The 16,650-nt window shown below is 42.0% G+C and overlaps 1 protein-coding gene and 1 pseudogene across 2 annotated transcripts in view; one reads left to right on the plus strand and one right to left on the minus strand.

Moving 5' to 3' along the window:
- LOC144256624 (UL16-binding protein 1-like) overlaps window positions 1-10,677 on the plus strand; it is a 32,107-nt gene extending 21,430 nt beyond the window's left edge. For both annotated transcript variants that reach the window (XM_077801971.1, XM_077801972.1), the window contains 5 exons: window positions 6,898-7,019; window positions 7,265-7,528; window positions 7,766-8,023; window positions 8,572-8,699; window positions 10,015-10,677. In XM_077801971.1, the coding sequence (XP_077658097.1) occupies window positions 6,898-7,019; window positions 7,265-7,528; window positions 7,766-8,023; window positions 8,572-8,696 (769 nt within the window). In that variant the 3' untranslated portion in view covers window positions 8,697-8,699; window positions 10,015-10,677. The remainder of the gene's footprint in view (window positions 1-6,897; window positions 7,020-7,264; window positions 7,529-7,765; window positions 8,024-8,571; window positions 8,700-10,014) is intronic.
- Window positions 10,678-13,623: 2,946 nt separating this feature from the next.
- On the minus strand, window positions 13,624-14,634 carry LOC144256722 (heterogeneous nuclear ribonucleoprotein A1-like; annotated as a pseudogene).
- Window positions 14,635-16,650: the final 2,016 nt, after the last annotated feature.

Genomic DNA, 16,650 nt, shown 5'->3' on the forward strand with positions numbered 1-16,650 from the left:
TTTTTTGGTAGAGGGGGAGCAGTGGTTCCTCTGTGTGCAGTTTAACTTGGGAGTATTTTTTGTAGTGCTGGCTTGGTGGTCATGACTTTTTTTACTTTAAGATTTTATTTCCCCATTGATTTTGAAAGAAAGCTTTGCTGTATATAAAAATGTTGTCTGGCCATTGTTTTCTTTTAGAACTTGAAATATCTTGACTTTACAGTCTGATTTGAAGTGAACCTTATTGGCTTACCTATAATATTCTTTTCTTTCAGCTTTTAATATTCTTTCCTTATTGTCTATATTAGGTAGTTTGACTATGATGGTATTTGAGAAGTTCTGTGCTGATCTTGACCAAATGGGGTACTATAGGCTTCTAAATGTAGTTGTCTATCTAATTTCTGATACGGGGAAATTTTTTCTGTTACTATCTCATTGAAAATAAGATACTGTGTATCTCCATGTTGTTTTCTATACCAATTATTCTCAGGCTTACTCTCTTGATGCTGTCTCAGAGTTCTTATACATTCTGATCATGATCTTCCATTTTTATTTTATTTTTATTACCAAATGATATAATTGGTGATATTGATACCTCCAGTTACTGATGATAAACTACCAGGCACAGTGCACTGTGAGAGCTTTAGTATTCATTTCTAAATTTGGTAGGTATTCACTTTCCAGATCTTCAGCAGTCAACTCCTCCCAGTAGTGGGTGAGTTCCAGGGCAATCAAATAGGGGAAGAAAAGATTACACCATCTCCCTAAACTTGTTAGGGAGGGGGAGAGGAGAGAAGGGGAAAAATATTTTTTTTTTTTAAATAAGCCTTAGGGCAATGACGGCTACTTTCGGAAGATGAACTGTAACTGTTACAGTTACAGCTTTACACATTAAGGGAAAAAAAGTTTGAAAACTATCCCACACCCAGGGGGGAAAAAACTTGCAAGTGGGACTTAGTGGTAGAGCTTTTGCCTAACACTCATGAGACACTGGGTTTGATCCCCAGCACTACATAAAAATGAACAAATAAGATAAAGGTATTGTGCCACCTATCTATCAAAGTTTAGCAAGAGTCCGCTTGGCCTGTCCCCAGCCTCAGGACAGGAGCCGCCCAGCGGCCCGCCCCCAGAACACCCAGCTGATTGGCGAGCCGCCACTCGCCTCAGGCCGCCCGGGAGATCCGGTCCACCTTCTCCTCGGGCCACGAGGAGGAGCCCCACACCAGGCCGGACGGGGAGCAGAGCTCCGAGCCCTCGAAAGGGACCAGGCGGGACGCGACAAGTGCTTCCAAGTGGTGCCGGAGCACGACGGAGTCCAGACGTCCCGCCGACCAGGGGAGGAGGCAGAGGCGGGGTGCCCGGAACCCTGGGACCCAGAGCCCCGCGAGCGAGTCCCAGGCAAGAAGCGAGGCTGGAGGGCGGGGAAGATGGAGAGAGGCAGGGGGACGCTGGCCGCGCTGCTCTCCCTCCCTGGCGCACCCGGAGAGAAGCGGGGACCGGCAGGGAGAGCCGGCGAGAGCGGAGGGCGCGGACCTGGGGAGCGACAGCCGTGGAGACGCGTGGGAGAGCTGGGGGGCAGTGAGGGAGAGGGCGAGTGGGGAGAGCCGGCGGGGGCCGTGGAGCTGGCGGCGGGGAGAGCGGAGGGCGCGGGCCTGGGGAGCGACAGCCGTGGAGACGCGTGGGAGAGTTGGGGGGCAGTGAGGGAGAGGCCGAGTGGGGAGAGCCGGCGGGGGACAGTGGAGCTGGCGGCGGGGAGAGCGGGCGAGAGCGGAGGGCGCGGGCGAGAAGTGGGGGGAGAGGGCGGCCGGGGGCGAGGGTGCAGGGAAGGGGTCTGGAGAGCCGGAGAGCTGGCTGCTGCGGGGTGAAGGGCGGGGGCGCGGGACCGGTGGCTTCCTTGCTGATGCCCGAGACGATTACTGCGGGGATGGGGGCGAGTGGCAGAGGACCTAACCCAGCAGGAAGAAGTCCGTCACTGTCCGGGAGCTGGGAGCGCAGCTGGCAGCGGCTGCTCTGCCGGCGCCCGGCCTAAAGGGGGCGGCCTGGGCAGGGAGACGCGGGAGGGAAAGGAAAGCGGCGGGAAGAGGCGCACAGCCCCGCGCCCGGGACCTTGCCGCGGGTCGTCAGCTGATTCACTGTCTTCACGGCCTGACAGTGTTCTATCCTCAAAGCTGGAAGCGCTGCTTTCTAGGCACTCTAACGTGTTGGTGCTGTCCCCAGGGAACTTTTAATTCCTTGTCTCATTCATTTACAGCTATTCTGATTGGTTTCTTTTCAATATCGCTGTTTCTTTATCGACATGGTCTTTCGTCTGCATTTATTCTCTTATTCAGTTGTTAGACCTTCCTTTAGATCATTGACATTTTAATAATTAGTTTTTCATTGTTTTTATCTGTGATTTTATCTACTTCCATAACTGTGGGATCCTTTGTTGGAGCATTGTGAAGGGGGGCATGGGGTGGTGCCTGTTTCGTCATGTTTTCTGAGATCTCGGACTCTCACTTCAAATGAGATGGATTTTCTTTCCTCTTTTTTTACATATGTCCCTTTGTCTGTAGTTATCCTTTGTGTTGGTCTCTTTCTCTGTTTCTGATAGATGAGTAGATGTCCAGGAGTGGAACCTGAGCCCCTCCTTAGGGCTTGGTTGTTAGTTTAAGGTTTGGGTTTTTGTTTTAATATAGTAGATGAACAAATAAAACCTTTATCTTATTTTTATGTGGTGCTAAGTATCGAACCCAGTGCCTCATACTTGACCGGCAAATGCTCTACCACTGAGCCACAACCCCAGCCCTTTTCTAGCTTCTTGAGTTAAACAAAATACGGTTTTCTACAGTCACTCTTCTATGCTGGAGCACACCAGAAATTATCACTGTTATCTAACTGCAAATTAATTCCCAACTATCAACATTTCCCATCCCTTGTTCTGTACACACCATCTGATTTCAAATACTGAGATGAACTTTTTTTGGATTCCACATGCAAGTGAGATCATATGATACTTGTCTTTCTGGCTGACTTCTCTTAACACGATGATCTCCATTTCCTCAATGGTGTTGCAGATGACAGGATTTTGTCCATTATATGGATGAATAGTATTCCAGTTTGTGTCATGTATCATATTGTCTTTAAATCTGTTAATCACTTGACACCTAGGTTGTTTATGTTTCTTGGCCTTTTTGAATAGTGCTACATTGAACATGGGAGTGCAGATGTCTTTGACAGACTGTATTTATTTACTTTGGCTATTACTCAGTAGAGGAATTCCTGGATCGTATGCTAGTTCAATTTTTAAATTTTTAAGGACCTCATACTGTTTTTCCTAGTGGCCCTATTATTACCACCTATAATTAATAATTAGAAAACACCCATCATTGTGTTCATTCAGTGAAGAATCTAAGAACAGAAAACTGAGATAGAAAGTAAGAAGTGGGTTTATTGCAAAAGTGAGAGAGAGATAGAGAGGACTTCTCTGAGAAGAGGGGCCTCAGAGCTGGGAATCCAGTGGGAGTTTTGGCCTGTTCTTTGGATGGTCTCTGGAATTCCTCCTTTTCTGATCTCCTCCCCTGTCTACACACTCCTAAATATTATTTATGGGTGCCCCCTCTGTCCATGCATCTGTTTTAGTTTTCCTTTTGGATCTCTTGCTTGGGAGCACTAGTATGGAAGTGTCTGTCTGATTGGGTCCCCCACTTGTGTCCACCAGCACTTAGGTCAAGCAGGAAGTTCACCTCATCAGAAGACCCTCCCCATGCTCCTTTGTTTGGGCCCTGCCCAACCTCCTCACTTGCCATCTTGCCCTGGTTGCCTAAGCCCTCCTACCTGTCCCCCACTATGAATCTATAACCCACTAACAATATACAGGATTCTCTTGCCAGCACTTTTTGTTTGTTTGTTTGTTTGTTTTATTGTTAACAGTCATTCTTATTGGAGTGAGATGATGTCACCTTGTGGTTGTGATTTGCATTTCAAAGATGACTGGTGATACTGAGCACAGTTTTGTGTGCCTATGGGCCATTTACTTATCACTTTTGAGAAATGTCTTCAGATTTTTTTCTCCATTTTGCAATCAGGCTATTTGTTTTCTAATTATTTAAAGTTCTTTGAGTTCCATATATAACCTCTTACCTGATATACAGCATGCAAATATTTTCTGACATTCTGTAGGTTGTCTCTCCACTCCCAAAATTGTTGCCTTTGATGTGCAGAAGATTTTTTAGTTTGATTCATCTTGTTTATCTGTTTTTGCTTTTGTTTTCTCTACTTTTAGGGTCTTGTCTAAAAAATCTTTTCCCATTACAATATCCTTAAAATGTTTAAAAATAAAATTTTATTTTTTTCAATTAATCCCTGGTTCTCCTTCATGGTATAAAGCATTTTATCACTGCACTACACCCCCAGCCCATTTAATCCACTTTGAGTTCATTGTTTCTGAGTGAAAAGCCACAGGGGTCTAGTTTCATTCTTTTTCCTGTGGATTCCCTACCCTATTTTCCCAACACCATGTATAGGAAAAAAAAAAAAATGTCTTTTTTTTTTTTTTTAAGAGAGAGAGAGAATTTTTTTTTTTTTTTGTAGATGGACACAACACAATGCCTTTATTTTTTTTTTTTTTAATGTGGTGTTGAGAATCGAACCCGGGTCCCTCCAGTGCTAAGTGAGCACTCTACCGCTGAGCCACAATCCCAGCCCCAAAACTGTCCTTTTTCTACTGTACATTCTTATACCTTTTTCAAAAATAGGCTGCTGTAGATGTGTGGGTCGAATTCTATGCTCTCTGTTCTGTTCCATGGGTCCATGCTTCTGTTTGTAAGTCAGCACCATGCTGTTCTGATTACTCCAGCTTTGTCCTGTATTTTGAAGTCAGGTCATGGAACTCCTCTTGCTTGGTTCTTTTCATGCAGGATGACTGTGACTCTTCAGGAGCTCTGTGGTTCCATAGAAATTTTAGGATTGTCTTTTCTAGTTCTGTGAAGAATGCTCTTGGTGTTTTGGTAGGGATTACATTGAATCTGCCGATCTTGTTGGGTAGAATAGACATTTGAACAATATTGGTTATCTTTTTATTTGTGTGTGTGTGTGTGTGTGTGTGTGATTTTCAATTTATTTCCTCATTGCTTTATAGTTTTCATTTTAGAGATCTTTTACCTCTTTATTTTAATTTGTCTCAAGGTTTTATATTTTTTGCAGTTATTGTAAGTAGTATTGTTTGCTTGATTTCTATTTCAGATGATTTGCTATTTGCATATAACAACTCTAATAATTTTATTTTTTTGTATTTGGCAATTTTGCTAAATTCATCTATTACCACTACTAGTTTTGGGTGAAGTCTTTGGAGTTTTCTATATGTTACATCAGCTCAACTGCAAACAGTAAGAATTTTATTCCTTTTTTCCCAGTTTGGATGCCTTTCATTTTTTCTCTTGCCTGATTGCTCTAGCAAGCACTCCCAGAATTCCACTGATTAAAAGTGGTAAAATGGGCATCATTCTTCTGTTTCAGATCTGAGAGAAAAAACTTTCAGTGTTTATCCATTTGATATGATGCTTGCTGATGGCTTATTTCACACATCTTTTATCATGTTGAGATATATTCCTTCTATACCTAGTTGTTCAGCATTTTCATCATGAAGAGATGTTGATTTTATCAAATGCCTTTTCTACATCTATTATATCAGTTTTGTCCTTCATTCTGTTAATGTGGGGTATTACATTTATTGATTAGATGTGTTGAACCATTATTGCATCCCTGAGATGCATTCCACTTGGTCATGTTGAATAATCTTTCTAGTGGGCAAATGAATTTAGTGTGCTAGTATTTTGTTCAGGATTTTTGTATCTTTATTCATCAAAAATATTAGCTGTTGGGGCTAGGGCTGGGTCTCAGCAATAGCACACTTGCCTGGCATGTGTGAGGCACTGGGTTCGATTCTCAGCACCACATATAAATACATAAATAAAATAAAGTTTTATCAACAACTAAAAAATATTTTTTAAAAAATTAGCTGTGGGTTAGTTTCTGTGTGTGTTGTCAGGTTTTGGTATCATGGAATTGCTGGCTTTATCAAATGTATTTGGAAGAATTTCTTTCTCTTCTAATTTTTGGGAATTACTTAAGGAGAACTAGACACTGTTCTTCAAATATTTGGTAGAACTTAGCAGTAAAGCTCTCTTGTGTTGGGATTTTCTTTCCTGGAAGGCTATTACTACTGATTCAATCTTGTTACTTATTATAGGTCTGCTCAGCTTTTTTATTTATTCATGATTCAACCTGGGTAAGATATATATGTGTAAGTATTAAGGAATTTTTCCATTTATTCTAGGTTACCAAATCTTTGCAAATAATAACAAACATGGGTATCTTTGTTCCTAATAATCTCAAATGATCCTTTGTACTTTTGTAGTGTCAGTTGCAATCTCTCCCTTTTCTTGTCTGAATTTGAGTCTTCTCTCTACTTTGCCTAGTTGTCTAGCTACTGACTTTTCACCTGTGTTTAGTTCTTTGAAGAACCAGCTCCTTATTTCATTACTCTCTTGTGCTCCTTTTTAGTCTCTGATTCATTTATTTGTGCTCTGCTCTGAACTTATTATTTCTTCCTTTCCACTAATTTTGGTTCAGGTTTGTGTACCAGATATTTTCTAATACACTTGATAAACAAGAGTCTCCCAGGCTTTCTTAAAAATCACAGTGGTCATTTTTCTGGCTTTTCTAGTAACATGGCATATACAATTTTCTGAGCCACAAAGCACATACTTCTGATTCCTTCCTTTACTACCTTTCTTCAAACTATGGATTTTTCATTTTATTCAGATTACAATATCACTTTCCAACCTAAAAAAAGGCAATCTCCTGGGACAGTAGTGCCATCTCCTAACAGTCAAGCTAAAAGCTATGAACCATAATTATGAACTCTTTCTCATGCAGCTGTGATCCCATCCTCATTGTGCCCACCATGACTCAGCATGCACAGTCCCTTCTCCTGCGTCTGATCATCCTCTACCATGCAGGCCCTTCCCTCACAGCAGGCCTGGCACCGCCATTGCAAGGTGATGTGCTCCTGGGTGTAGGCATTGTTCAAAGGGCAGAGGGGAAGTGGGCCATGTCCTGGACATGAGGTTGCTTTCCTCTCCTCTTCAAAGGAGGGGAACATGCCCACCTTAAACAGGTGGAGCACACAGCTTGGGAAGGGTCATTCTTGCTCTGCCAGCTCAGCCCTTCAGAGGGATGGGGAGGGGGTGCCTAAAGGGTCCTTTCTCACCAGCCCAACCCTTACTCGCCTTTTCCTTCACAGGCACTCACTCCCTTTGCTATGACTTCACCATCAATTCTAAGCCAGCACCTGGACAGCAATGGTGTACTATCCAAGCCCAGGTGGACCACAAGAATTTTTTCTCCTCTGACTGTGGCATGGACAAGGTCAAATCCTTGAGTGCCCTGGGAGGGAAAGTGAGTGCCACAGTCACCTGGGAAGAGCAAAAAGCCATGCTGAGAGAATTGGGGGATATGCTAAAACAGAAACTGGCTGACACTAAAGCAGAAAATGACATGGCCAGAGGTACGTAAGGATGGTCCAGGGGCACAAGAGAGCTGATATTGGGTTGAAGGAAATTGATTGTGTACATGTAAAAAAAAAAAAAAAAAGAGAGTTAGGAGTTAGATGATGGTCCCTCTAAAAGCCCAGACATAACTGTTTTGGAGGACAGAACACAGCCAAATTATAAGGAAAACAGGGAAGGTGGTACTGGGTTGGACAAAGGATCTGTTAAAAAGGAGGCCGATTTCTTTCTGACAGGGGCAGGTCTGAACACCCTGGAGGGCAGGATGTGTTGTCAGCATAAATCCAACAGCTCTTGGCAGTTTGGCTTCAATGGAAAGATGTGGCTCCTTTTTGACTCAGAGAACAGAAAGTGGAGAGAGATACATCCTGGGTCCAACTGGATGAAAGAAATGTGGGAAAATGACAAGGAGTTGTTATACAGGTCCTCGATAGGTGACTGTAGAACCTGGCTTCAGAACTTGAAGGAATGGGAGGCAGAGTTGGAACCAACAGGTAACTGGCAGGAGGGGGAAGAAGTGGGATTCACATGAGATGCTGCTATGTGTGTGTGTGTGTGTGTGTGTGTATGTGTGTGTGTGTGTGTGTACAATCCATCAAGCATGAGTCAGACCTGGGTTAACATTCATAGGTATAGTCTTTCCATCTTTTTCCCTTCTCACCTCCTAATGCCTCTTTTTCAGTGCATATTCTTTTGGTCTGACATTTGCTCATCTCTTTTTGGAAATTCCTCTAAATCACTTCACATGTCAGCTCCTGAGACCCTTCTCCACCACCATCGTCATGGGTCTCCTCATATTCTGCCACCAGGAAGGATGAGTTGCATGGTCACCCAGGCTTCTCCCATTAGCTCTATGAGCCCCTTAAAGACATGGCCCCTTTCCTGTCTCCTTCACTTCTCAGGACCTGTCACAGTAGCTGCCATATAGCAGAGGTCTAGGAACTATCTGCCTTCCTGAGTGACTTGGGGCAGCAGGATCTAAGCAGCTATGTCCTCATATTTTGGTCTGAAGAAGGGCTAACGCTCTTTGTTTCCATTTCAGGACCTTCAACCACCACCCCAGACACAGTCACTGAGAAGTCCTCAGCTAGTACCTTTAATCACTGGAATTCAGTACCTTTAATCACTACAATCCTCATCATAGGATGCATCATAATTTTTTTCTGACAGGTATTGTAGGCAGATTGAAGAGAGGGATGGGGGAGATGGGGGAGCAATGAAGACAGGAAAGTGAATTCCCAAGATCCTAGTCTGTACCTTGACTGGTCCTTCCCATTCTGAGGTGAGACAGAAGAATCAGGCCTCCAGTCACTGGAAGCAATAGCTTGGCCATGCTCAGCCCTGAGTTCTGAGAAATCCTCCCTGTCAGGGCCCATGGGAAAGAGGAGGGGCCATACCAAGGCAGCCTGTGGACTCTAAAGGGTTTTAGCTGATGCAGGTCTGATTCATACCAGATTTCTATAAGAGAGGGACACAGTGGGGCATGGTGTGGAGATAACAGGCACACAGGAAGGAAATACCCAATCCTGGGTGATAACAGCATGGTAGCTCCATTCAGTGTGTACAGAGAAAGGGACTTCATACCCACAGTCAAAGAAGAGGGTCCTGGGGCCTCGGTCCTGGCTCAGTGGTAGAGTGCTTGCTTAGCATGTGTTAGGCACTGAGTTTAAACTTAAAATCAAGGTATTATGTTCATATATAAAAGAGAGGGAGAAAGAGGGTCCTATGGCTAATGCCAGGGTAAGGCGCAGGGAAGGCCTTTCCCAGCCCAACCTAGAAGGCTGGAGTTCAGGGCTGCATTCCCACAGGAGGCTCATTTCCAGAAGCTGAATTGAAAACAGAGTGGAGTCTGTTCAGGATGAAGGCAGAGGATGCCAGCTCTCTGGGGACTCCTAGAACCCCAGGCTTGGCCCTTGGGCTTTGGCCCTGGAACCCAGCCTCCTGCAGACTCCAGATCCTGAGCCAGCTCAGCAGCCTTTGCCTTGAGCAGAGCCTCTGCAGAGACTGGTGGGGCTGAGCAGCTGCTGGAGTCTGATGCTCCAGCTGACTTAACCAGAGTGGAGGGAGCAGACAGGGCCAGTCACTTTTAGAGCTCTGCTGCTCCCAGGTAAGGAGAGGTTGAGGGGGAAGGGGGAAGAAAGATGTCGTCTGCAACCCCACCCAAAGTCTGGGAACTAGGTTCCACACCCTTCTCTTTGGCAGGACTCTCGGCATCCCCAGGTCCTATGGACCCTCCTATCGGGGGAGGAGCAGACTTCCAGTCAGGGAGCAGATCCAGCCATTAGGGCTTCAGTCCTGAGACCAAAGCCTATAGCAGGGCAGGAACTGATTCTGGCCTGTGGGAAAGAAGGGAGGAGGGTGATAGAGGCTGTTGGATCCTTGGGTAATGGATGGAGGGAAATAACATGACCCAAGGTGAGCACCCAGAAGAATTGAGATAGAATTTCTTGAGAGAGTTGAAGTAACACCTGTTTCTTTTCTAAAGGTACTCCCAAGAAGCTTCTGAAAATGTGATTCAGTTAAATAACTGGCCTTACTGGTCTTCTGCCAGTCTACTCCCTGCTGTTCCTCCATAGAGCAGATGAAGATTGAAGTACAAATCCAGAGGCCTCCAGCACGTCATCACGTATTCTAACTTAGCCTACAGCTCTCCTGTTCATATCTAGCATGGGCGAGGTACCCATGGGAGAGATGGGCTGGCTGTGAAATAAAAACTGTGAAAGTAATCTATCAAGAAATAAAGACAAAATGGCAAGAATCATATTTTCAAAGCAGGGCATGACCTGTTGGTAAAGTGCTTGCTTTGCACAAGGCCCTGGGTTCAATCCCTAGCACCACAAAAAAAAAAAAAAAAATTATATACTTCATATTGTTAACTTTTAAATAAGCCAGTGTGTCTTAATTGTCTTTTAAAAAAAGGCAATTAAGAATTGTCTCAGGGGCTGGGGATGTGGCTCAAGAGGTAGCGTGCTCATCTGGCATGCGTGCGGCCCGGGTTCGATCCTCAGCACCACATACAAACGAAGATGTTGTGTCCGCCGAGAACTAAGAAAAAATAAATAAATGTTAAAAAATTCTCTCTCTCTCTGTCCCCCTCTCTCTCTCACTCTCTCTTTAAAAAAAAAAAAAAAGAATTGTCTCAGGGTAGAGAGTAACGTAAAATTTTATAACATATTTATTTAAATATAAAATATTAAATGACACCATTAATTTCCAATTAATTTGTTATTATTATATAGTTTAAGAGCTATTGTTGTAGAAACTTTTGTTTGAAGAACATCAGCTTAGTAAAATATTCTTTTAAATCTTGTACTTTAATGACGGTATATTTGGGAAATAAAGATACAATTAATATGTTATTTATAAATATCATAATTACACTGATTTTTTTATATTAAACAAGTTTAGCTTTTAAAGAAAAATTTGAAATATGGAATGTAAGTGGTACTTTTAAAATAACAGTTATTGTTTAAACAAAATTTTATATACCTTAAATCCTTTAAAATTAGTGTTTTTTTAAATAATAAAACTCAACAGATATAAAAAAATTATTTTATTGGAATGAGAGTAGACTAATGTTTTCAGTATTTCTTATTTCTTTTATCCTTTAGTTAGAATGCCCAAGTAATAAAGGTCTGTGAAAAGATCTTATCTATATTGGTAAATAGGCCTCATGTCAGAAACTTAATAGGATTTAAAGAGTAAAAATCTTTCAATAACTTCAGCTGATTGTGTTAATTTCATGTAACTAATTTAGCTATATGTAAACATTTTGAAAATTATTTTGTACATATTTTGTTTTAATTTACTGAGACATTTATAGCCTTTCACTTTACTGGGTGAAATTTTTCTTAAACCTTTCTATATAAATCACACCTGATAGAAGTTTAACTCCCAGCCCCTTGGTTCTCATGAGGACATAGAGAATAAAGGAATTTTAGATCTTTTTTTATATTAACCAAATTACAAACACAACTAATGTTTAAGTTATTTTAGTTAATAGGGTCTGATGTTTTTATATTTAGTAGATGATATTTTAGCACCCAATGGATGACATTCTAGCACTCTAACCTTGTAAATCAATAAGTACCTCTTTTAATAAAGACATATAATTACTCCCCTTTACCTTAAATGTATTTATTCTTAACTGGTAAGATCCAAGACATCAAACAAATGTAGATAACAGTATTAATTATCTTTTTCCTGTTAAAGAAAATTGTTAGAAGCAAATAGATATAAATTTTAAATATCATAGGGATTAATAACTTTATTATTATTATTATTTTAATGTCTGTATTTTATTTATTTATTTTTATGTGGTACTGAGGATTGAACCCAGCGCCTTGAATGTGCCAGGGGAGCATTCTATCACTGAACCCCAGCCCCAGCCCCACAAGTTAATTATTTAACCAGCTGGAAATTTTTAAATTAATAATTTTAAAGATATCTTTATTTTTAACTCTCTACCCTATTTCAATTGAAACTTTTTAAATCAAGTGAATTAAAGCTATTTGGGTCCATTTTTATGTTAATTTTAAATTATGATCATGCTTATTTATTTATAAGTCAATTTTAATATCATGTAATGTAGACATAATATAAGCATTATGTACACACATTTACAAATCAGACAAATAAAAGAATTCTTATAACTTTCTGTAAGTGGAGCTCCAAAGGTTGTATGGAGTGGTACAAATACTTATCAAAGCTTTCATTTGATCTAACCTGTTTAGGAATTACGTTAGAACCAATAAAACATTTATATGATTTAATGACAAGGCAGGCCTGCTTTGATGGATAAGCCACACTGAAATCTGACGATTATGAGAACACTTAAATAAATTATTTCAGATTGCCAGCTTCTTGTCCTAATAATTGTCAGACCTACTCTTAGCATCATCCCTAACAAACAAAAAATAATCCATTAAAAAGCATAATTAGTATGTTCTTTATTAACTTTGGAATTTTTCTCATTTAACTTTGGCTATCGACAGTTTAGTTGTTGAGAGAATGAGAGGGTTCCTATCATGAAGGCTATGGATGAAGCAATGAATTGTAGCTTGTTAGCTTTAAAGGGATTCAGGCTTTGAGTAGAAAATCACCATAGTGTAATGGTTACCATGCCCGTCTCACAAGGGTGAAGGTCACCAAAAGCTATGAAAGTAATATATCAAGAAGTAAAGTCAAAAAGACAAGGGTTATATATTTTCAAAGGTAGGTATGACCCATTGAGCTGATCAGAGGGGTCTGACATCTAACAAAGAATAGGCCCATGCTTGTCTTATTTATCGTTGTACAGACCAAGGGGGTCAGTAGATAGTTTTCAATGTGGTAGGAGGCTTGTTTCGGTGCTTGTTTCTTGGTGTTGCAGGGATCTTGAAGGAAATAGGTTGTTTGGTCCTAAAGCTATGAGCCAAGACAAGGGCCAGCATGATCTGGGCTTTCTTGAACTGGGGAATTTCACCCAGGAGTTCCCAGAAAAGTGGCTTCTGTGCCTTAATGGCTCAAACAAACCCCTAATTTATATATGCTTCTTTTGCTTATTCACATCCGGTCAGGATTTAGAAGATACTCAGGTATTTCACTTTTAGGGACACAACGGGCCTATACCCTCTTTTGCAAGAGGTGGACTATTCTGATAGCTGCTTTCACTCTCCTGTCCATTGCAGCAGCCACACCCACCTTTTCTTTGCCACCCATTGATTCCTGCTACCCCAGGATATGATGACCCTCATGAAGATCCTGTAACTTCAACTTTGAGCTTTTTTTTTTAAGACATTTATTCAGCGTCATGATCAGACATTTAGCAATCAACAGCCCGGGTGCCAAAAACAAAGTAGATTAATACCCTTTGTGGAATGCTTTGAACTTTTCACAGAACAGAAACTAAAAAAAACCTGTTATACAATTAGTCGCATGTATAGCCCTTGAGTTTTTTGCCCATACATATGAGTATTGTCTAAACCATGTCTTCTTTGTAGCAGCTAGGCCCTGCCAACACTGCTTGGCTGAGTTCACAAATCTGTTTTAACCTTTAGCTTCCCTGTCACTTCTCTGGTTCTCTTCTCCTGCTAAGCTTTGTTTCCTGGCAGTATTAAAAACTTCTGCCACTGCCATGGCTACTGCTGCTGCTGGAACCGCCATTACTATCATGGTTTCATGATTTGGCAAATATTGGCCTCCACCACCATAAGTTCCAGAGCTTCTGCCTCCAAAGTTTCCACCCTTCATGGGTCCAAAATTTGATGACTGATTGTTATAACTCCCAGAATCATTGTAGCTTCCACCACCTCCAAAATTGCTTCCATCATTACCAAATCCATTGTAGCCATCCCCACTGCCACCATATCCACCACCATCATGGCTGCCACCAAAGCCACCATTACCCCTGAAGTTCCCTCCATGACCAAAATTGTCATTTCCATCAAAACCACCTCCACGATCATCACCAGTTTCCAGAACCACTTCGACCTCTTTGGCTAGATGAGGCACTAGCCATCTCTTGCTTTAACAGGGCTTTCCTCCCTTCACAGTTGTGGCCATTCACAGTATGGTATTTCTAAATGACAATCTTATCCACAGAGTCATGGTCATCAAAAGTTACAAAAGCAAAGCCCCCTTTTTTTTCCCAATGCCTTGGTCAGTCATGATTTCAATAACTTAAATTTTCCCATACTGTTCAAAATAATCTCGTAGGTGATGTTCTTCGGTGACTTCTTTAATGCCACCAACAAAGATCTTTTTCACAGTTAAGTGGGTCCCCGGTCTTTGAGAATCTTCTCTTGAGACAGCTCTCTTTGGTTCCACAACTCTTTTATCTACCTTGTGTGGTCTTGCATTCATGGCTGCATCCACTTCCTCCACAGGGGCACAAGTGACAAATCCAAAGCCTCTGGAGCGCTTGGTGTTTGGGTGTCTCACAATCACACAGTCCGTGAGTGCTCCCCATTGCTCAAAATGGCTTCTCAGACTTTCATCAGTTGTTTCAAATCTCAGCCCTCCAATGAATAGCTTCCACAGCTGTTCGGGCTCTTTAGGGGACACTGATTTAGACATGATGGCAGCAGGAAGAGAGACTTTAACGATGCTTTTTCTGCTGCATCCACGGGCAGAAAAGCCAACTTTGAGCTTTTTATTGTGTTTTGTGATAATTCAATTCTGCACTTTTTGTTAACGTGATAAGCCATGTCCTTCACTAACCTGTGGAAATGTACACTTAGCCTCTGGCTATTGGAACAAGAAATCTCAACAGTTTCCATCTTGGTTTGTGTAATCAAATATTTCTCCGCACCTTGAGTTGACCTTTGTTATCTTTTAGAACTGGGGTGTCCCCCAAAGATCCATGTATTCATTGACTCTGGTGCTATTGAGAAGTGAGGAAAACTTTATGAGGACAGGAGTTGGGTCACTCTCTGAAGGGCTCTTTGTGTCCCAGGCCCCTTCCTCCCTCTCTTTCCTCTCTTCTCTGTCTCTCTCTCCCCACTTGTCTCTACTTTCAAAAAGAATAAATTATTTACCCTTGCTACCATAAAGGGAGCAGTCTCTTTTGCCACAGATCCTACTGCCAGGATATTCTGCCTTACCTCAGACCCTAAAGCAATGCAGTCAACCAAACTTGGACTAAAAATTCTGAAACAGTGAGCCAGAAGTTAATCTTTCCTCCTTTAGTTTACCGTCTTCAGTAGTTTCCTCACAGTGATGGAAAGCTAACAACCTTGATGGTGCAAGCAATATTGTTTGTAAAACACCATGGCGGACTTCATTTTTAATTTCAGGGACTCTCTTTATATGTTTTGTTGTACTTAAATAAACAGCTCTGTTTTTTAAACAATTTTTAATGAATTGACAATTTTTTAATGCAATGAATGTGTTGGTTAATTTTATGTGTCAACACACTGCCTAAGGAATACCCTGATAGCTGGTAAAATATTATTTCTGGGTGGTGTTCTGAGAGTGATTCTGGCAAAGATTTGCTCTCAAAGCAGTAGACTGAGCAAAGTCTCCCTTCTTAGTAAAAGCAGGCATCATCTACTCCTTTCAGGGGCTCAACAAAACCAAAAGTCAAAGGAAGGGCAAATTTCTCTGCATGATCTGAGATGTCCATCTTTCCTGGTTCTGGGATATGACAAACCTTCACTATTTCTCAGTCTCCATGACTCAGATCAGGACTTAAACTCTCAGCCCTCAGTCCCAGGTCTTTGGTTCAAACCGAATTATACCCCTTGCTTTCCTGATTCTCCTGCCTGCAAACACTAAAATTTCTTGGCTCCATAACCCATAAGCCAATTTCTACAATAAGTCTCTTGGTTCTGATTCCCTGCAGAACTCTGACCAAAAAATCTTGGTAGAGAATGAATGATATTTTATACTTCCTTCATATTATAGAGTAAAAAAACAACAAAACAAAAACCAGTGATTCTGCTAAATTGGTTCATATAAGTAGAATGTAAGGATCACTCTTAACAGGTAGTCTAGATTGCAATCTCAAACATTTTCCTGGATCAAAACAAATGTTCTTGTGCTTAATTATGAAATTTTACCCCAATGAACTTCATCCTTGATAGTGATTTTGTTTGTTGTTGTAATGGCAGCAACTTCAACCTGACCTCACTTTCAATTAGAAGTCCTGCTGCTTCCACCCACACCCAGAGGTCCATTGCCAAGTTGCCTGCAGGTTTGATTGCACACAGCCATTTCCATCTTGAGTCACTGGCCAGTGCCTGGGGGATAGGAGGCAGGATGCTTGCAGGTTTGCTGCCACCACCACCTCGTGGTGCAGCCAACTGTTTGGGGACACCAGCCAAGACCTGGAGGTCCCATGCCAGGGTGCCTAGGGTTTGGCTGCCCTAAGGTCCTCCTGCTGGGAGTGCTGGTGGCCACCATCTTGCCACTTCTTTCAGGGTCCCTCCTTTGAGCAGATCCCTCATGGTCTTTCTGCAAGGTGAAATGGTGTTCAGATCCTAGGACTGCAACATGGCTGAGCCTGGGGTATCTTACATCCTTATCTGTCAGATAGTGAGTGGGTCTGCATGGGTCATTCATGTCCAGGCAATCCTGTGAAACTTCACAGACTAGGGGCATTTTGCCTGGGGGAAGCATTGGTTGGAGATGATGGAGAGAG

Source organism: Urocitellus parryii, chromosome 8 (genome assembly GCF_045843805.1).
Source record: "Urocitellus parryii isolate mUroPar1 chromosome 8, mUroPar1.hap1, whole genome shotgun sequence".
In the NCBI taxonomy this organism is placed as follows: domain Eukaryota; kingdom Metazoa; phylum Chordata; class Mammalia; order Rodentia; family Sciuridae; genus Urocitellus; species Urocitellus parryii.